The 22530-nt window shown below is 45.7% G+C and overlaps 1 protein-coding gene across 3 annotated transcripts; it reads right to left on the reverse strand.

Annotated features, from left to right (window-relative positions):
* Positions 1-4665: 4665 nt before the first annotated feature.
* Positions 4666-8759, reverse strand: TMEM11 (transmembrane protein 11). 3 transcript variants are annotated; one of them, XM_040440860.1, is made up of 2 exons: positions 8624-8759; positions 4666-5556 (listed from the first exon to the last, which is right to left on the reverse strand). In XM_040440860.1, exons 1-2 carry the CDS (start codon positions 8668-8670, stop codon positions 5040-5042), a joined length of 564 nt encoding a protein of 187 aa, XP_040296794.1. In that variant the 5' UTR covers positions 8671-8759; the 3' UTR covers positions 4666-5039. The 3 variants fall into 3 exon arrangements, with proteins under 3 accessions (XP_040296794.1, XP_040296795.1, XP_040296796.1); XM_040440861.1 differs by lacking the exon at positions 8624-8759 and adding an exon at positions 8099-8617; XM_040440862.1 differs by lacking the exon at positions 8624-8759 and adding an exon at positions 7873-7987.
* Between the last annotated feature and the right edge of the window lie 13771 nt (positions 8760-22530).

Below are 22530 nucleotides of genomic sequence, written 5' to 3' on the forward strand. Positions count from 1 at the left end.
GCCAGCCATCTTCATTGTGTGCACTACATCCTGAGGACATTTCTGATAGGAGGCTTTAGAGTCTGTTTCTTACTAATAGCCAACCAAACCACCTAGTAGTTTACAAAAAAATATTCTATTCACTTCCTCTACACATAAAAAGTTGAAGTGACACACTTTGAAATACCGTATTTTTCACCCCATAAGACGCACTTTCTCCCCCCCAAAAGTGTGGGGGGGGGGGGGGGGAAATGCCCCTGCGTCTTATGGGGCAAATGCTGCCATTTTGCATCGCAGACTGCGATGTATCAGCTGGACGGGGGAGGGAGGGGCCGGTGCGGTCACTGTACTCTGGCCCCACCGCTCACTCACTGCTTTATTGCCTAAACCTTTTATAATAATAGCTTTCATTGAAGTTTAGATCCCCAGCCCCATCTGTATTACTTACTAAATGTCCTGTAGCAGGCAGAGCAGGGCACGTGACGTCAGTGAGTTCCGGCCGGCCTGCCGCCCGCCCTGCTCTGCCTGCTACAGGACATTTAGTAAATAGTACAGATGGGGCTGGGGATCGGAACTTCAATGAAAGCTATTATAAAAGGTCTAAGCAATAAAGCAGTGAGTGAGCGGCGGGGCCGGAGTACAGTGACCGCACCGGCCCCTCCTCCCACAGGTTTAGCTATGGTATATTAGGGCATCTGTGGATGCCACTATTATGGGGTGGGGGATATGTGCATGGCACTGTTATGGGGGGGGGGGGGGAAGATCTGTGGATGGCACGGTTATGGGGGGGGGGGTGATCTGTGGATGGCACTGTTATGGGGTGGGGGATATGTGGATTGCACTGTTATGGGGTGGGGGGATCTGTGGGTGACACATAAATAGCAATGCCATCCACAGATCCACCCCCCATAACAGTGCCATCCACAGATCACCCCCCCATAACAGTACCATCCACAGATCACCCCCCCATAACAGTGCCATCCACAGATCACCCCCCCCATAACAGTGCCATCCACAGATTCCCCCCCCCATAACAGTGCCATCCACAGATCCCCCCCATAACAGTGCCATCCACAGATCCCCCCCCCATAACAGTGCCATCCACAGATCATCCCCCCATAACAGTGCCATCCACAGATCACCCCCCCCCATAACAGTGCCATCCACAGATCACCCCCCCCATAACAGTGCCATCCACAGATCACCCCCCCCATAACAGTGCCATCCACAGATCACCCCCCCATAACAGTGCCATCCACAGATTCCCCCCCATAACAGTGCCATCCACAGATCCCCCATAGTAGTGTCATGCACAGACCACCCTTAGTTCAAAACCCACCAAAAGCACACCTTTTGGTTAAAAATATTTTTTTTCATATTTTCCTCCTCAAAAACCTAGGTGCATCTTATGGGCTGGTGCGTCTTATAGGGCGAAAAATACGGTACTAAGAATAAAAAAGAGAAGTTTCCCAATTATCAATGAGTCCTTTAGACACCTTACATTTTTTGTACAGGCTGCAAACGTTTGGACTCCCTACTACAAGTAAAGGGCTGATAAGTATCATTGCAGCAGTGCACTCACAGCACTGGAGATGTGGATGATGGCGGCTTCTCCACTGTAATAGCGCATTGATCAGGAGAGCACAAGTCAGTTTTACCACATCGTGAACCACGTAAAAACAAAACCCATAAATCTGTGGCGGAATAGCATTTTTTTTACAATTCCACAGCATTTGGAATTCTATTTTTCCAGATTCCCACTACATTCTATGCAATATTAAATGGTGTAATTAGAAAGTACAATTTGTTCCGTAAAAAACAAGTCCTCATATGGCTATGTGAACGGAAAAATAAAAAGGTTATGGCGCTGGGAAGGCAGGGAGTGAAAAATGAGAACACAAAAACAGAAGATCCCTGCATCAGGAAAGGGTTAAAGATGCAGATGGGGAATGCAGGTACTGTACACTAATCATACACACTTCCTGATTTCCCTGGGATGTTGGGAAGGGTAACCGTATGCACACCCACACAAATGCTTCAACATAAAAGCACCTTTTAATACTGTTGTGTGCACTAGATCATCAGAGACTGTAGCCGACTGAATTCTCTTACTAACACATCTATACTTACTGCGTGCAGTGCTGATGGGGCTCCTTTGCAGAAGGTTGAGGTTACTGTGCTCTGAGGGCCTCAGAGGCCAGGATCCATCAATCTACACATACATACACAACATGAATATCCCTTTCTGTCTTTGGCCATGGTGGGGCCTAACAGTCCGATCGGCCTCTGGAGATGTTGTGCAGACATCTTAATACATATGCAGAGACTTTGGGCAAGTTCACACCTGTTATTTTTTTGTTTCAGAATATGACCTGATTTCCACACCAAAGAACAGTATACCGTAATCCACAGGGTGGAAAATCCACTGCGGATTCAAGGCATGGAGTGAAATCCACAATCTAATACACTTACTTTTCATGCAGATTTGCTTTATCCGACTTTAGGAAAAATGACTCAATGTGTGAACTCGCCCTTAAAGGCTGGATAATCCACAGTGCAATGTATTACAAAGGCATAGCTGCAAACCCAAGCATACACTGTAGTATATCAGCATACTGATGAGCTACCCTCAGGATAGGTCATCAATATCAGATCGCTGAGGATCCAACTCATTCATGTGAATGCCACCGAGACAACACGCAGTGCAATCTTGAGGAGGAAGCACTACTCGCATGAGCGCCGCCTCATCGGCAGGGGTGCGGGTGTTAGATCCTCACCGATCTGATATTGATGAGCTATCCTGAGGGTAACTCATCAGTATGTAATGGAATAACAACCCCTTTAATAACCCACTGTTCCAACACTGCAGCTCCAGTTCACACCTCAGATTTCTAAGCCCTAACATTAATGTAGCAGTATACGGCACATGAACATTGTGGTCAATCACTGACTTCAGCAGTCTCATGCTATATACCACTGAGGTCAGTGATTGGCTGCAGACTTCACACACCGTTTGCAATAAGGTCACCGCCTCAGCCTGTTAACAGAAACTGGAGGTCTAAACCGTGGCTGCAGTGCTGGAAATGGTGGGGGATTGGTATGTGTTCTTATAATACTTCATTACATTTAGGGGGCACTGAGGGTGCTTTCTTGTAACTAATAACAGAACAGGGGCGGACTGGGAATTTAAAGTGGCCCCATGTTGTTGGTGGGTCTAAACTGACAGAACGCAGGGTGACAAGCCTGCGGGGCCAATAATACCGTATTATGGCAAAATAATGCTCCAGCAGCACAATATGCCTCCCCCAAAACTGTCCCTCTGTGGTGGCCAGCTCTAGCGGCCACGTTCGATCCTTCTTCTGCAGTTGCCTCAGGATGGCAACACAGTTGAAGGTCGGCACCTGTTGCCGCTGGCCAGGTACATAAGTTCTTAACACTCCCAGCGTTAATGAAGTCATGGAGCGTCAGATCACTACTTACCTGGCTGGCGGCTGTGAGTGGGGCTCAGGCGGCCTTCTGGGCGTTGGTCCACAGGTTAGTTTCCCTGTAGGTTTTATGGCCAATCCACCCCTGTCTGACAACCCCTTTAATCTTGGTGGAAAACAGAGATGGGTAACCTCAACTCGGCCGTTGCCAGGTAAAGCTCCTAGGAATCTACCACAGAACTATTCTTGTCACGTGACAGATTAGCACCATCAGGTGCAACACACAGGGATGCAGATAAAATTAAAGGTCTCTGAGCTGTCATAGTGAAATGAAAGGTTTTGATCAGTGAGGGTCTGAGTGTTGAGACACCCCGCAGTCACAAGAACAAGAGAGAAGCACTCCTATAGTGCTCTCTCTCCCTGCTGCAGGAGACAGAACCAAGCTGGGCCTACAGGCTTTCTACTGACACCATCTCGCTTCCTCTCCTGCCACAAGGAGTGCACTATGTGTTCGCAAATCAAAAAACTTTGCCGCTATAACTAGGCTTAATCCATAGATTAAGATCCAAAGTAGATTTATTCAAATACAGTATTAGAATGTAAGTATCTGTACAGCATCTAAATGTACTGGCTCCGTGGAGCCAAAGTCCTTATCCGAAATCGGGCAAGACTTTGGTTAATACCTACTGTATGCATATTTGAGTATTGAAAAACTATTTAAAATAGCAATCTGTGCTTGGCTTTGGTACAGAGGTACCAGCCCGTACCAAAGCCCAGTTCGGAGTGCTATTTTAAATAGTTTTTCAATACGCAGATATGCATACAGTAGGAATTAACCAAAGTCTCGTGTGACTTCAGACAAGAAGTTTGGCTCCACGGACCCAATACATTTTAACACTGTACGGATAACAGCATTAGAATGTAAGTACGGTATTTGAACGAATCAACTTCGGATCCATGATCCGGAGGTCAATTTGCTCAAGCCTAGCTATAACATAAAAAGTTTTGTGAAAGTTCAGTGACCCTCTAAGCAATGCTGCAAGTTTTCTTTTGGCGATAATTTAACAGTCGATGAGTGGTGCTAAAGAATCGGGTTGTCTCATATACAGAAGGCCCATCATGTCCACGTCCGCTTTTCAGATTCATTCACTTTGGAAGATGCTTCATCTGTGGAGGGAAATCTCACCCTATTGTGCTTTTATTTAACAAAATGCATTCCTACATACGGTTTAAGGCACTGGAAAGGTGGACAACACAAGAACTTTGTCCGACATTTTCTACTTTAATCTTTTTTTTGTCCACAATAGGAAAGCAAGTAAGCCAGCAAGTGTTCTTTTTATTATTTTAATGGTCACAGGACTTCTGGCTGGTTAAGTATGGTACAACAAATACTTAGGTGTCTATGTTAAAAAGGAAACCCCTCCCTCATATGCCATTTGTGAGTATATTCCATGTTGTGTTAGCGCTTGTGTCTTGGGTATACGCAGCTGACAGCAGGTCCTCACCCTCCTAGTATAAAGCGCTGTCAATAACCAGTACAGTGGCCAGGACTTTTTATCTCCTCTGAAGAAATCTCCGATCTCTAACAAATTCCACAAAAAGTGTTGTTGGTGCATCCTCAGCGTTGTGTGGAAATCATACAACGTAAATCTCACACAGCTTCTTGACGCAATACGCCAGTGCAGCAAGAGCTATTGTGTTATGTAGTCTCTTCCTGTGGACGTCGTCCTTCCTTACAAGCACCACCGGCGTGGAGGAGGTAAGTGTGTGTAGTGGCAGTCTGGATAACTTATAGGCGTCATACTCCACCTGGTACTTACAGCAAGGGTCAAACTGCCAGGAGATTCCATAAAGAGTGGAGCAGGCCAAGCTAAGGATACCAGCCGGCAGAGACAAGTAGGGGGAATACTCTGAAGGCAAAACTAACGGGGTGAGAAGGCAGAATGTACCAGAGAGCACTGCTGTCTTGTGCAGGCAATTTCCCACAGTGATCCAGCGGGCAGTTTCGTCTCCAATGCGGGTTGGTTCGATCACTATGTACTTGTACTGGGCTTCAAGGGCTTGTTCCAGTTCATATTCAAACTGGTCCTGGGCATTTTCACCATTGTAAATCTCATGCACGATGTACCACTCGCTTGTGGAAAAGGGCGCCCTGACAAAAAGAATATCTTTAGAAGGCTGTAACAGATGTATTAAGCACAAGTAATAAAGCATTAGCATTCGTCTTAAAGGGCTTTTCCGGTTAAAATGATGTTTGGACAAGTGCCCGCAGCCAGGAGATTCATACTTACCTGCTCTATGCTGCCTCCATCTTCCGGTGGTGCATGGTCTTCTGACTGGCTACAACAGTGATGTGGCCACAAGAGGTTATCCAATAATAGAAATGCCCCCCATAATGCCCGGGCCCCTCCTATAGACGATACATACCCGGTCTCTGGTACCTGTATCCCTCCGGATTGCTGCACAGCCGCTGCTGCATTGTTGTGCAGAACAAAACAAGGGGGGAAAGCAGCCAATAGCAGGCCGTGGCGGTTACCAGCCTCCCTAACGTCACCCGCGATCCTAGAGAGGCTGGTCACCATTGCGGCCTGCTATTGGCTGCTCCACCTGTTACCGGACATTTTGATCCGCTCAACGGTGAGATGCAGAAGTGGCTGTGCAGCAATCCAGAGGGATGTGGCTGCCGGGGACCAGGTATCATCTATTGGAGGGGCATTTCTACCACTGGATAACCCCTTTAAAGCCAGTCATTGGCCGGGGTGGTGCATTCCACCATGTGTGGGGGAAGGAAGATGGAGACAGCAGAGGACTGGAGCGATAACGAATCTTCTGTCTCAGCAGGCAGGCTGCTGGCACTTGCTTTAAAATCTTAACCAGAAAACCCCTTTAGGCTAAGTTCACACTTCAGTTATTTGGTCAGTTATTTTCACCCATTATTGTGAGCCAAAACCCGTAGTGAAGCCTCCTCAGAGATAAGGTGTAATGGAAAGATCTGCTCCTGGTCTCTGGTTTTGGCTCCCAGTAACTGCTGGAAAGAACTGACCAAATAACTGACGGGTGAACTCAGCCTAAAAAGGGTATTCCAGTACATAGCTATCCCCTATAGGAACTATTAGATCGGTAAGGGTCCGACCGGTGGGACCCCTAAAATAAACGGAATGGCTGTTGGAGCACGCACACTACTGCTCCATTCATCTCTACGGCACTGCCGCATTTCATTGAAAGCCGCAGCAGGAACCTTGCTCGACCAGCCGCTCCATTCATTTCAGGATACGGGGGTTTTGTGAGTGGTGGGGGTCCCGGTACATCAGACCCATTAGTTTTTCTCTATCCGGTGCATTGGGTATTATTTTTTACTCGAGTACCCCCTTTAAAGGGTGTTGTCCCAGGGTTGGAACTTACCACCTATCTACCGGATAAGTGCCTGATTGCTGGGGGTCCCAGCGCTGGTGTCGGATCACTAGCAATGGTGGACCTGCTCCATTCACTGTCTATAGGACTGCCACAGATACCAAGTACCGCATTCTACCATCTTGGCAGTCCCTTACACGAATGGAGCGTCAGCATGCATTGAAGCGTGGGGCACAGGACCCCCAGCGACCAGTGCCAGCTCTCCTGTGTATCACTGTGGGCGCTCACATTAGTAATCAGTTGCTGCATAGCGGAAGCCACGTCTCCCAGGCAGAGAATCATTTGAGGGAGGATCAGTGAAAATGCCTATGTTATACCAAGGAACTAGAGCTTGACGATACCAGTTTACAGAACATACAGCTACCCGCAGAGTGCTACTTAGGGGCTGTTCACACCTGGGTTTTGCTGTTGAATGCAGTAAAGATGTACTGAAACCTATGGCTTGATGTACCCACAGGCTAGAATTGGCGTAGTCCATACTTTCTACTGGTCCTGTTTTTGAAGGATAGAATAGCGTACCACTGTTCTGTCCCGCAACCCAAAAAAAAAAATGTATACTTGACTGGTACACGCCAGTCTACGGGAGACGTGAAGCCTCACATTCCCATCCATTAAAAACTGTACTTTAAAAGGACACAAAAAACGCTACAGACTCCACATCCCAGCAGCATAGACTTCATCCGTTTTAGGCCTCACACACGAGCATATTTCTTTTAACTGAGTCTGATCCGGATTTTTTGCAGGATTGCACGCAGACCCTTTCATTTCTATGGGCAGGAATGTGATCTGCGCGATGTCCACACCCGCGGTCTGTTCGGCAGATTACAGCGCATGTCCTATCCGTATTTCTGGAGTGGGAATAACGCGGCGTGCACATGGAAGGGGCAGATGTTTTACAGACCTGTGGTTTGCGGACAGAAGTACGGGCACAGTCGTGTACGTGATATGCCTTATATAAAAAGAGGGGGGAAAAAATGGACAGAAACGTGTGTTTTCAGAACAGAGACAAAAACAACATGGCAGAACTCTATCCATTTAGCACATACACTAAACGTACATTTAAAACGAGATGTGAACAGGCCCCAATGAGGCCGAGGACACAGGACCACCGTATCGGAGGTGCTGGGTCAAGGATGAAGATTCCCCAGAGGAAGCCGAGCGGTGCTCGTTTAAAGGGCCTTTGTACACAGGCCACTGCAAACTATATGAGGGATGAATGATCACTAGAACGGTCGCTCATTCCCCATAGGGTTTACATACTGTAAGCAGCATGTCCCACTTACATAGTGATGTTGCTTCTCGGCTGATCGTGGCTGTGTTCACATGAAGCAGTTATTGGGAGAAGGTTTTAACACTTGTTCAGCCGATTTTCTGCCCTGTGAAGGCGCAGCAGTTGTGTCACCTCAGCAATGAATGGAGACACTTGTCATGGACCCCACCGCGGTCAGTCCACTGGCATCATGAGAGGGCAGCTGTGCGCCCAGGTCCCCGCATGCCACATTACCATCACTGGCCCATTTCATTGGGGTCATGCTCAGGCACTGCCAGGGGCATCCACACAAGCACCCCCTGTGCAAGGCACCGTTCACACTGGACCTGCCGGAAGATGCGCTCCTCAGGACGGGCACAGATGTGCGGAGAGCCCACGACAACCTCTGCCAGGCTCCCCCTGACCTCGGGCCTGTCCCCGCTCACAGCACACACATGCCAAGGAGGGCGCCGAGGCCTCAGCAGAGACTACCGAACCCTCGGTGGGAACACCCGGAGTACCGCCTGACCGGCCGCGGTACACCGAGGGCCATGCTCACCTTTCTCTGCCTCCCAGCCCAGCGCGCCTCCTTCCCCAAGTGGCCATCTTGGAGACTCGGACCTCAGCTGGCTCACTATGTTCTGCGCATTCCCGGGGGCTGATGGGAAATCGAGTGCACGCTGAAGCTCACCAGTAAAATGGCGAATGACTACAAGTCCCGACGTCCCTTGTCACAGAGGCGCCCAGTATTATGGGAGCTGTAGTTCTAGGCCTGCCTGGCTGAGCAGTCCAGGGGCCCAACGGCGGCGCTACAGGAAATGGTGACACAGAAGGCAAGCTGTGCGCCTCATACTAAGGAGGAGATAGGGCGACCACCATAGGGTTCATTGTGTGAAAAATACATTTCCCTGCATATCTATACACTTCAGTAGTTTTCTTTAGCAAAATAGAGCAAAAATTATCTGAATATAGAAATTTCTAAAATCCCAACTGCATTAAATAATAAAATAATATACAAGGTGGGCTCTAATATACAGAGAGGGACCAGACAGGGTCAATATTGCAGACATCCCAACCTGCAAAAACTCATTTCAGGGAGGTGCACTTCTCATTTCAGGGAGGTTTTCTTATTTTTTTCTTTCACAAACTTTTTATTACATTTTCCAAACATATGCCGTATCTGCACACTTTGCTCTATGGTGTGGAGGACTGGGCTCATCACCCTGCCCCAAATTATCATAATTATGTATATGATTAAAGGGATTCTGTCACCACCTATAAGCCCTGTGAGCTAAACATGTGCTCATGTCCAGGGCAGCATTCTGATTTCTAAGGTGGCCTTATAAAAGCTATTTGTGGCTTTATTCTGCGGAAAAACAGGTTTTACTAACCTGTCAATCATTGAATTAAGGTGCCCAAGCAGGGGAGGTCTGTGGATGCATGGTGCCCGGCCGCACGCATCGCCGTTCGTGCCCAGCGCCGCCTCTCCCTCCTCACTCTTTGAGATCCCGCGCGTGCGCCCAGGCTCAGCCTGATGCGCCGTTGCGGACTGCTGGCATCGGCTTCTTCTTGCACTGTGCGCACGCGCCGAGAAGGGGACACTGCTACAGGTTGCCGGAAAGGTTTACTGCGAGTAAACTAGAGATGGGAAGTTCGGATCTTTCACATGAACCGATTCATGAATCGAATCTTCGGTTCATTCGCTGAGCTGACAAGAAGCGAGTGAACCGAAGCTTAGGTTGCGCAATGCGCATGCGCGGATGCTTCGATTCACTTGCTGACTCGCTGAGTCGGCTCTTGGTCTGAGTCAGGAAGTTTATTCTTTAAAACCCTGTGTGTAATTATCTATCCCACTGTAGGGAAAAACAAGCATCCAGGGGGTGTGAATTTAACACTGGGGTAAATAATATAATTAAAATGGAGGGTTAAATGTGTAAATGTATTTTTAAAAAAATACATCTCTCTCAATAGTTCTATAGCTACTGAATGAGACAGAAGAAGGGATGCCTTTAACATATAGATCTCCTTGAGAAGCCAATTTGACCCTAAAGGGTTAATTCAACCTGTAATCTAAACTCTGTGTCCTGTCACTTCTCTTATCTCTCTGCTCTGCTATCAGTAAACCTTTCCGGGATATATTGTCTCACATGAGGGTGTCAGGGAGCCGCTATCTAATAGTGGGAGACTCCCTGAACCTCCGGGAGACTTGAGATTCCTGATATTGTGACTGTAATAACGCAAATCTATCCCTCAGATGAAAAAGAGGGACATTAACCCTTTCAGGACCCTGACATATTTAACCTTAAGGACCAGGCCGTTGACTTTTGTCACTTTAGGGTACTTTCACACTAGCGGCAGGGGACTTTGGCGGGTGAACAGCCTGTTGAATCCGTCCTGCCGCTAGTTCACGTGTGCCCCCGGACTAGGGTTGCCACCCGTACGGGAATGACCCAGACCGTCCTGGTTTGTAATCCTGTGCCCGGGTACAAGCCTTTCTCAGACCCGGGCACAGCGATCAGCTGGGAGTGATGCGATGCTAGCCCAGGGCGGCGCTGACTTCAGACATGTTCACCCACCCTCCCTTCTCTTCGGGTTTGGCTTTAAGAAAAGGTTGCAACCCTACCCCGGACTGCCGCTCTGTCCCCATTGACTATAATGGGGACGGAGTTCTGGCAGCAGCGCACACCGCTCGCTCGGCCGCTCCTTCCTCAGTGCGACTGCGCCGGGTGTAGATGTGACGTAGTCAGCGCAGGCGAACTGAGGAAGGAGCGGCCGAGCGAGCGTCCTCCTCTCAATGCGCCTGCGCCGACTGAAGACCGGTACGGCGCAGGCGCGAGATTTGGACCGCAGACAGGGCCAGCCGAAGGAGGAGAGCGCTCACTGGCCGTGTCAATCAACAGGAGGAGGGGGTGTTTTTTTTAAAGGAGGATGCGGCGGCTACCAGGTAATTAACATATTATAAAAGTGCGGTTTTTAAAGAAACTAAGCCACAGAAAAAGGTAAGAGCACTATATATTGATTAATAGCACTATAAGGATTTTAATTAGCCCAAAAATGAAAAATGACTTTTGGGGAGTGACAGAAGCCCTTTAAAAACAGTTTACTCACTGTTACTAGCCGAGTCAAGGTTCCGCCGATGTTTTTAGGTAGTTTTTACACTGCTGCATGGCTCCTACGGTCCCCAACAGATTGTTTACATAGATGTTTATCTGTGCGATCACTTCCTGCCTTCGCAGCGCGGCATCTCCCGGTTTCTACAGTCTAACATCTCGTCCCTGCACCCGCCCCCCTCATACATATTCAGCCTCTTGCACATTATAAAGCTCCATGCCTGGTGACATCACCGGACTGGAGGGGCGTGGCTCAGCGCGATGTCAGCCAGCATAGTTACCGCCATCCACTCTGCATAATTACTTAAGCTGCCAGTGACGTCACCGGGCTCCCTGAGCAGCGGAAGAGGAGGCTTTGCTCGCCTGCAAGGGACCCGGTACGTCACTGAGTACAAAAAAACAGTCACTTCCGGGCAAGAATTTCCTTGATGAAAGAAAAATGGAGATGAAATTTCAAAATGTCACTTTATTGCCAGATTTTCCTATTTAATACATTTTTTCCTGTAACACATAAAGGGTTAACAGCCAAGCAAAACTTAATATTTATTACCCTGATTCTGCAGTTTACAGAAACACCCCATATATTGTACAAGGAATAACTAAATTAAAAACAAAGGACGGAAGGTATGTAGAAGAGAATAAAGGGCTAGCCGACTGCCTTAATGAATACTTCTGTTCAGTTTTTACAAAAGAAAAAGGAGAAGGACCTCCACTAGAAAGAATGACTAATAAATCGTTGGATGCATGTATCTTTACAGAGGAAGATGTTCTAAGTTTGCTGTCTAAGGTGAAGACAAATAAGTCACAGGGGCCTGATGAGATACACCCAAAATTATTAAAAGAGCTTAGTGGTGAGCTGGCAAAACCGTTAACAGATTTATTTAACCAATCATTAGTAACAGGAGTCGTCCCGGAAGATTGGAAATTGGCAAATGTCGTGCCCATTCACAAGAAAGGTAGTAGGGAGGAATCGAGCAACTATAGACCAGTGAGTCTGACATCAATAGTAGGCAAATTAATGGAAACCCTATTAAAGGATAGGATTGTGGAACATCTAAAATCCCATGGATTGCAAGATGAAAAACAACATGGGTTTACTTCAGGGAGATCATGTCAAACAAATTTTATAGATTTTTTTGACTGGGTGAATAAAATAATAGACGGTGGAGGTGCAGTAGACATCGCATATCTAGATTTTAGTAAGGCTTTTGACACTGTCCCACATAGAAGACTTATCAATAAACTGCAGTCATTGAGCATGGACTCCCATATTGTTGAGTGGATTAGGCAGTGGCTGAGTGACAGACAACAGAGGGTTGTAGTCAATGGAGAACATTCAAAACAAGGTCATGTTACCAGTGGGGTTCCACAGGGATCTGTACTGGGACCGATTTTGTTTAATATCTTCATAAGTGATATTGCAAAAGGCCTCGATGGTTTGTCTTTTTGCTGATGACACAAAGATATGTAATAGGGTTAATGTTCCTGGAGGGAAACGCCAAATGGAAAAGGATTTAGGAAAACTAGAAGAATGGTCAGAACTCTGGAAACTGAAATTTAATGTGGATAAGTGCAAGATAATGCACCTGGGGCGTAAAAACCCAAGGGCAGAATATAGAATATTTGACACAGTCCTGACCTCAGTATCTGAGGAAAGGGATTTAGGAGTAATTATTTCAGAAGACTTAAAGGTGGGAAGACAATGTAATAGAGCAGCACGAAATGCCAGCAGAATGCTTGGATGTATAGGGAGAGGTATAAGCAGTAGAAAGAGTGAAGTGCTTATGCCGCTGTACAGAACACTGGTGAGACCTCACTTGGAGTATTGTGCGCAGTACTGGAGGCCATATCTCCAGAAGGATATAGATACTCTAGAGAGAGTTCAGAGAAGAGCTACTAAACTAGTACATGGATTGCAGGATAAAACTTACCAGGAAAGGTTAAAGGACCTTAATATGTATAGCTTGGAAGAAAGAAGAGACAGAGGGGATATGATAGAAACTTTTAAATACATAAAGGGAATCAACTCGGTAAAGGAGGAGAGCATATTTAAAAGAAGAAAAACTACCACAAGAGGACACAGTTTTAAATTAGAGGGGCAAAGGTTTAAAAGTAATATAAGGAAGTATTACTTTACTGAGAGAGTAGTGGATGCATGGAATAGCCTTCCTGCAGAAGTGGTAGCTGCAAATACAGTGGAGGAGTTTAAGCATGCATGGGATAGGCATAAGGCCATCCTTCATATAAGATAAGGGCCGGGGGCTATCCATAGTATTCAGTATATTGGGCAGACTAGATGGGCCAAATGGTTCTTATCTGCCGACACATTCTATGTTTCTATATGCGGTCGTAAACTGCTGTACAGGCACACAGCAGGGCGCAGAAGGAAAGGAGCGCCATATGGATTTTGGAAGGCAGATTTCACTGGGATAATTTTAAGCTGCCATGTCACATTTGAAGCCCCCCCCCCGATTCACCCTTAGAGTAAAAACTCCAAAAAGGTGACCCCATTTTGAAAACTACGAGATAAGGTGGCAGTTTTGTTGGTACTATTTTGGGGTACATATGATTTTTTATTGCTGTATATTAAGCTTTTTGTGAGGTAAAGTAACAAAAAAATGGCTGTTCTGGCACTGTTTTTATTTTCTGTTTTTTTACAGTGGTCACCTGACAGGTTAAATCATGTGGTATTTTTATAGAGAAGATTGATGCGGACGCAAAAATACCAAATATGACTACTACTACTACATAATAAAGCATTTTTGAGAAATAAAATTATGTTTTTATGTCTCCATTTTCTGAAAGCCATATTTTTTAATTGTTCTGCCAATTGTCTTGTGTAGGGCTAGTTTTTTGTGGGAAGAGTTGACTTTTTATTGGTACCATTTTGGGTACATATGATTTTTTGATCATTCAATATTACACTTTTGGGGTAAAATGTTTGTTTTGGCATAGTTTTTTAAAAGTTTTTTACGCCATTCACCTTAGGAGGTTAGATCATGTGATATTTTTATAGAGCAGGTCGTTACAGACGTGGCGATACCTAATATGTCTATTTTCCTTTATTTTAGTTTTACACAATAAAAGCATTTTTGAGAACAGAAAAGTCATGTTTTTCTGTCTCTGTATTCTGAAAGCCATATATTTTTTATTTGTAAGGTGATTGTCTTATGTTTGGGCTCAATATTTGCAGGATGATGTGACGGTTTGATTGGTACTAATTTGGGGTACATACGCCTTTTTGATTGCTTGGTGTTACTTTTTTGTGATGTAAGGTGACAAAAATGGTTGTTTTAGCACAGTTTTTATAAAATAAAATTTAAGGCATTCAAGTGACTGGGTGGATCATGTGATATTTGTATAGAGCTGGTTGAACGCAGCAATACCCAATATATCTGTTTTTCTTTATTTTTTTCTATTTTACAATTTTATATGTGTTTTATTATGGGAAAGGGGCTTTTTTTTTTCTTTTTTACTTAAAACTTTATTTTATTATAATAAAAGCACTTTTTCTTTTACTTTTGTCCCATTCTGGGACTTCAACTTCTGGGGGTCTGATCCCCTCTGCAACGCAGTACAATACACGTGCATTGTAATGCATTGCCTGTCAGCCTTTACACTGACAGCCTGCCTGTGAGACCCAGCCTAAGGGCTGGATCTCACAGGCTTCCATAGAAGGAAAGCCCCGGCAGGCATCAGGCTGCCATCGGGTCCACGTCACTGCAGCACGGGGACGTGGATGGAACCCATACTCTCCGAAACCTTCTGCATGCTGCGGTCAGCTTTGACCATGGCATACAACGGCTAAATGTGCCGGCATCGGTAACTGCCGGGTCCCTGCTTCTGATCGGGCGGGAGCAGCTCCTGCACCCGCCCGATCAGCAAGCTGCAGCTGCACGGCGCTGGTCCTTAAGTCACGGCTCCCAGCGCTGTACATGTACGCCAAAGGTCCTGTATGGATTAAGGAGCAAAGAGGGACTTGGGTCAAAAAGAGGGTCGCTTGGAAGGTCTACAGTGTCCCCATAACAGGGTCTGCCATAATGTCACTATAACAAAGACAGCCAGGAACCCTGATAACGGTGACAACCACTATGCCACTATAACAGCCAATGTACCCTCATAAGGGGTGCGGCCACAAGGCCACTATAACAGAGATACTGCCTAAAATTTTAATTTCAATTTTTCCAACTAAAAGGGGGTCTCCGGGATTTTTATATTGCTCACTACGGATGAGCGAACCTCAAGTTATGAAGTTCGTGTTCGGCTATATGGTGAATTGCGTTATGGATCCCGTTACCACGGACCATAACGCAAATCCATGACGGAATGTATAACGGAATGCCTGTCCAGTTTCTGTTATGCAGGAGTCCTCCTCTCCTGCATAACGGAAACCAGACGGATCCGTTATGCAGGCCATAGACTTCTATTATGATGGAATGCCTCTAAAGGCATTCTGTTATGCATTCCCTTATGGAAGTGCGTTATGGTCCATGATAACAGAAATCCATAACGCAATTCAGCATATACCCGAACTTTAAAACTTGAAGTTCGCTCATCCTTATTGCTCACCTATCCTCAGGATAGGCCATCATTAAAATATTGATGCACTCCCCCACCGATTAGATGATTGCGGGTAGATCTGGCACTGTAATGACACAGCTCTGTCCATTGTGTACTGGACATAGCTTTATAGCAACAATGCCAGATGCTAATCCCTTAAAGGGGTTGTCTCACTTTAGCAAATTACATTTATCATGTAGAGAAAGTTAATACAAGGCACTTACTAATGTATTGTGATTATCCATATTGTCTCCTTTGCTGGCTGGATTAATTTTTCCATCACATTATACACTGCTTGTTTCCATGGTTACGACCACCCTACAAACCAGCAGCGGTGGCTGTGCTTGCACATTATAGGAAGAAGTGCCGGCCTATTTGGTGGCTGGGACCATGTGAGCGCACATAGGCTGGTGATGTTTCCTGTAGTGTGCAAGCACGACCACCACTGATGGATTGCAGGTTGGTCGAGTAGTGTATATTGTGATGGAAAAATGAATCCAGCCAACAAAGGAGGCAATATGGATCATAACAATGCATTAGTAAGTTGACTTAAAAAAAATATATTTTAATAGTTCAGACATTTTCAGATGCAGCGATACCTGATATGTTTATTTTTATATTGTTAATATATTTTTATATGTAAAATTGGGAAAGGAGGTGATTTAAACTTAATATTTTTTTCATTTTCTTTACTTTAACAGTAATAACTTTTAACCCCCTTAGAACCTGGGATCTAATGTTCCTTTGCCCCATTCACCCTAATAGAGGTCTATTAGGGTGAATATGATTCTGACATGCTCCCTGCTGAGCTGTGCCTAGTGGAAGCGTGACTGCAGGAGAGACCGCTGGACCTGCAGAGTAGCATCAGAGCAGGAGAGGTAAGTTTTTTTATTTATGTTAACTCTGACAGGGGTCTGATTTGGGGTCTTACATGGAGATCTGATAGGGGTTTGATATGGGTGTCTGATCTGATGTCTGTTGTGGGGGTCTGATATGGGGGCCTGATCTGGGGAGCTGATCTGAAGTGTGATACGGGGATCTGATCTGAGGTCTGCTGAAAAATATTTTATTTCTTATTTTCCTCCTTTAAAACCTAGGTGCGTCTTACCATCAAGTGATAAAACTAAAAAAAATTTACCTTAGGCCCCTTGCAGACGAGTGTTTGTCACGCTGCGAGTCCACAATGCAGCTCCCGGCCTGACCTCCCAGCACTGAGGGGGTCACATAGCATTATATATAATGCTATGTAACCCTTACAGTTCTGTAATGTATTGGATAACACTGACATAATGCTGCCAGGGCCTTAGTATCATATAAGTGTGCATGTGTTTTTTTTACCACTTGTGCAAAATAAAACCACTTTTTATAGATAAATGTTAGAATTTTTTATTAACCTTTATTACATTTTTAGTTCCATTAGGGGATGTCTTAAGGTGATCGTTCTTATAATTCATTGGTATACCTTGTATACCAATGCCTTTATAACCTGTAACACTGACAAGCTGTCTGTTAGGCTGTGGCACAGCCTAATAGGCATACAGTCATGGCAGGCCTTGTTAGTCCCCCAACAGCTATGCCATGGCATCCTGAGACTTTGTTTGCTGGAGCTGAATGGGACAGAGGGAGCCCCTTCCCTCTGTGTAACTGCCTAGATGCCACTGTTGCTACTGACCTTAGCATTTAGGGAGTTAAATGGCCAGGATCAAAGTTCTCTCCGATCCCGGCCATTAGAGCAGGAGCCCAGCTATCAGTCAGCACCATGTGATAGTGCAGGCACTGCATGACGTAACTGTACACTATGGAGGCTTAAAAAAAAAGCCTATCCATAATATACTAAAACATGACAAGCGCCTTTCACCAGCACTGTGTTATGCCACTGGCCTTCTTTTACACCTGTACTGGTGTAACCTCAGCCCAAAAAGGAAACAGTGTGTGGATCTTGATGGTAAGTGAACCTCAAATTGTAGTCATTTCTATTTAAATGATCCACAAATTCTGGTATGGCAGATACATCGCCCCGCCACTTAGCCTTTACAAATATAATATTTATAACATTCGTGGTCATTTGTTATATCACATGACATACATTGTGTCAATCAAGCACCCTCCCCCTGACATCTCATCCCTACCTAAGCGCAGACACCCTAACGTCTGTAGTATATACAAGTGCAGATTGTGCTGCGGTAGCGGTTCGGTGCCGCAGACCAATCCTCCAGCTTGGCATCAGCAGTTTGAACACAATATTGGAATGTATGCTGTAAAAACGCATGGGGTATAGTTGAATAGCTATACTTGAATTAACAAAATATCATGTAATGTAATATAGTGGTCTTAGTACATCTATGCGCCCCAGTAGGCTCCATCAGATTCAAAGGAGTTGTGTTCGTTTTTGAATCTATGTCTGCTTATGTGATACCCCGTTGCATGAAGGGTTTTATTTCCCTTCTACATTGGGTTTATAGATGTATGGACTTGCTTAAAAATATGGAATTGGTTGTCAGATGTTTTGTTTTACACTTATTTTATATTGTATTGTTTTTACAAGTTCTGTATATGTGAGCAGTTAAGGTTAAAGGGTTTCTGTCACCCCGCAAAACTCATTATTTTTTTTTTTGGATAGTTAGATTCCTCATAGTGCAATATAGGAGAATATAATGCTCTTACTTACTTTCATGCGGCCGATTCTTTATAAAACGAACTTTTATAATATGTAAATGAGGGCTCTACCAGCAAATAGGGCGTCTACTTGCTGGTAGCTGCTGCAGAAATCCGCCCCCTCGCCGTGTTGATTGACAGGGCCAGCCGTGATCTCCTCCTCCGGCCGGCCCTGTCAGTAATTCAAAAATTGCGCGCCTCGCGTCATTCGGCGCAGGCGCTCTGAGATGAGGAGGCTCGTCTCCTCAGCACTCCCTCAGTGCGCCTGCGCCGATGACGTCTTCTCTTTCGGTGATGTCATCGGCGCAGGCGCACTGAGGGAGTGCTGAGGATACGAGCCTCCTCATCTCAGAGCGCCTGCGCCGAATGACGCGAGGCGCGCGATTTTTGAATTACTGACAGGGCCGGCCGGAGGAGGAGATCACGGCTGGCCCTGTCAATCAACACGGCGAGGGGGCGGATTTCTGCAGCAGCTACCAGCAAGTAGACGTCCTACTTGCTGGTAGAGCCCTCATTTACATATTATAAAAGTTCGTTTTATAAAGAATCGGCCGCATGAAAGTAAGTAAGAGCATTATATTCTCCTATATCGCACTATGAGGAATCTAACTATCCAAAAAAAAAAAAAATGAGTTTTGCGGGGTGACAGAAACCCTTTAAATGCAAGGAATGGCTGATATTATAGTCACCTGTTTGGCAATGGTAACTCCAACCTGGTTGGTGCAGCTATTTCTTACCCAGGTATTTAGGAGCACTATACTTGCATTCAACTCATACCATGATTAACATCTGATAGATCGTAACGTGTTGGTAGCGTTACCACTGTCCATGTGAAGAAGTGTATTTTTTTAGATTTATGAAATAAAATAAAATTTATGCGCAGCGGCGTGGGACGGCGATGGGCGCGAATGTGGCCCCGCCCTACACAAATATTTATATGTCGTCGTTCGAACAGCGTTTTGTATATTCTAATGAGCATTACCAAAAATTTGCATTGGTGTGGAAAAGATTTATTGACGACATTTTTTGCGTATGGGCGGGGCCACTCGCGCCTCTCCTCCAGCTGTTCGAATATCTGAATGAGGTCTGGGAGGAATTGAAGTTCACCATCACATACGATCAGACATCTGTACACTTTCTGGATGTCACAATACAAAAACTGGAAGGGGGGACTTTGTGCACTGATCTATATAGAAAGAATACAGATAGGAATAGTATCCTGCATTACCGCAGTGCACATCCTCCTTCTCTAAAAAGGTCTATTCCAAAGTCTCAATATATGAGAGTGAGGAAGATTGTGACAGATCTGGAAATACAGCAGATGAGGGTGAGCGAGATGACGTCCCGGTTTTTGGAGAGAGGTTATCCTCATGAGGTTCTAACTACGGCAATAAGTGCTAGTGGGGTACGAGCTCCAACCAGAGATAATAGTAAGCGCATAGCAGTCATACATAAATATCATCCGTTGAATCATCAACTGGATAATGTGGTGCGTAAACACTGGCATATTTTGGAGAAGGCGTACCCCACTATTGTGGAATTTAAGAACCCACCACTTATATGTAATAGACGCAATCCCAGTTTGAGAGATCATCTCGTTCGCTCAGATATCGGCACTATGGAGAAGGCCCCATTGCAGAGTACACTCACCAATCAGAAGGGAGGCACGTTCCCTTGTCTCCACTGTATGCAATGCAGCAATGTGCAGAAGGGTCAGTACTTTCAACATCCTCGGACAGGGAAATCTTATAGAATCAAAGGTTATTATACCTTTGAAACAACTACCGTATTTTTCACCCCATAAGACGCACTTTTTCTTCCCCCAAAATGGGCGAAAAATGCCCCTGCGTCTTATGGGGCGAATGCTGACCATTTTACATCGCAGGCTGCGATGTATGAGCGAGCGGGGAGGGACTGGGAGGAGGAGCTGTACTATAGCCCCGCCGCTCCAGTGCTGCAATATTCAAATATAAAATGTCTTATTCAATTAAAAGTTATTACACATGCCCACCCACTCCTAATAGTAGTTTTATGGCGAGCATCCGTGGATGGCACAGTTAAGGGGTGGGGGGGTCTGTGGATGGCACTGTTATGGGGTGGGGGGTCTGTGGATGGCACATATATAACAGTGCCACCCACAGATCCCCCCTCTAGCAGTGCCACCCACAGATCCCCCCTCTAACAGTGCAAGCCACAGATCCCCCCATAACAGTGTCCGTCACAGATCCCCCCATAACAGTGTCCGTCATCCACAGATCCCCCCATAACAGTGTCCGTCATCCACAGATCCCCCCATAACAGTGTCCGTCATCCACAGATCCCCCCATAACAGTGTCCATCATCCACAGATCCCCCCATAACAGTGTCCGTCATCCACAGATCCCCCCATCACAGTGTCCGTCATCCACAGATCCCCCCATAACAGTGTCCGTCATCCACAGATCCCCCCATAACAGTGTCCGTCATCCACAGATCCCCCCATAACAGTGCCCGTCATCCACAGATCCCCCCATAACAGTGCGTCATCCAGGGCCGTCTTTACCAAGGGGAAAAAGGGGCAGCTGCCCCGGGCCCAATTGCTCCTGGGGGGCCTAAGGCAGCTGCCTCTTGAGCCCTGCTAGCCACTGCCCCGGGTGTCAGGCTGTCAGCTACACAGGGGGTGCTGCCATGCCTGCCTGCGGGCACTCCAGGCAGCGTACTGTGAGCTGTGATTCTCTAGGACCTTAGATAACATCATCACCATGTGACCAGTAATCTAGCAATATTACTGGTCACATGGCTATGAGGTCATCAAGGTCCTACCAGGGGTGTTATGACAGAAGTTTGCCTTAACTGTGGAGCTTTTTTTGTGAAGATTACATCAGAAAAAGGTGACAGGGGCTATTATGCTAATATACTGTAAACTACTGTATAATGGGGTGCTGTATAGTGTGGGGGCCTGTATACTGTGGGGGGCTGTATAGTGTGGGGGGCTGTATACTGTGGGGGGCTGTATACTGTGGGGGGCAGTATACTGTGGGGGCCTGTATACTGTGGGGGGCTGTATCAATATTAAAGACGACCTAGGCGTCATCCACAGATCCCCCCATAACAGTGCGTCATCCACAGATCCCCAGTAATAGTGCCATCCACAGACCACCATTAGTTCCAAACCCACCAAAAGCACACCTTTTGGTTAAAAATATTTTTTTTCTTATTTTCCTCCCCAAAAACCTAGGTGCGTCTTATGGGCCGGTGCGTCTTATAGGGCGAAAAATACGGGTAATGTCATATACTTAATAAAGTGCCCCTGCGGCATGGTGTATATAGGGGAGACAATGCAGAAAGTGAAAGATCGGATTAACAAACACAATTCGACAATTAGGAATAAAAATCTCCTATTCCCTATACCGTTTCACTTCCATAATCACAATCATTCCATATCACAATTGAAATACCAAGTCATTGAGCGTGTACATTTACTACGGAGAGGGGGGGATCTGAAGAAGTTATTACTCAAAAGGGAGGCGTTCTGGATTCACACCCTTGACACTTTACATCCCAAGGGTCTCAGTAGGTATTATGAAGTGATGTGTTTTTAATATGAAATTTTTATATGTTTCCTTGCAGACTACTACGGCGTGACCATGATGGGAGGATATTTTTCGTTGTAGTATTCGCAAGGGTACTATTTAAATATAATTTTGATAGTAATTTTGATATGATGTAATTTCCTGTTTGAATTGATTGGCAGTGTCATGTGACTAGACCTATAAATACTAGGTACTAACAGTTGTTAATATGCAGTTGAGGAAGTCTGGACGGGCCGAAACGCGTCCTCTGTTATATGGATCAATAAGGATCAATAAAGCATTGAGAAAATCTATACGCCTGCTGGGATTTGTTTGATTTCGGAATTGGGAGCGATCCCTTCCCATGGAAGCGATTTTTTGAGTGGTGAGCTGTCTTTCCTTTTTGATTGAACCCTTCCCAATGACAGGCTGCCTGCCACACAGCAATTCCCTCACTGCCATGGGTCAATCATATTTAAGAAAATATCTGAAAAATGAGTGACTGCCGAAAAAGACTATAAAACCCCTTGATGGATACCTTGGGGTGTTTACTTTTGTAGGTGACATGATTTTTGGGGTGCTTTGTAATA

Source organism: Bufo bufo, chromosome 7 (genome assembly GCF_905171765.1).
Source record: "Bufo bufo chromosome 7, aBufBuf1.1, whole genome shotgun sequence".
Lineage (NCBI taxonomy): Eukaryota > Metazoa > Chordata > Amphibia > Anura > Bufonidae > Bufo > Bufo bufo.

Bases quoted from the DNA above. Each gene is read 5' to 3' on its own strand.
- TMEM11 (XM_040440860.1), bottom strand. From the start codon at position 8,670: ATGGCCACTTGGGGAAGGAGGCGCGCTGGGCTGGGAGGCAGAGAAAG. The intron at 5,557-8,623 runs GTGAGCATGGCC...TCTTTTTGTCAG, and splicing joins GGGCTGGGAGGCAGAGAAAG to GGCGCCCTTTTCCACAAGCG.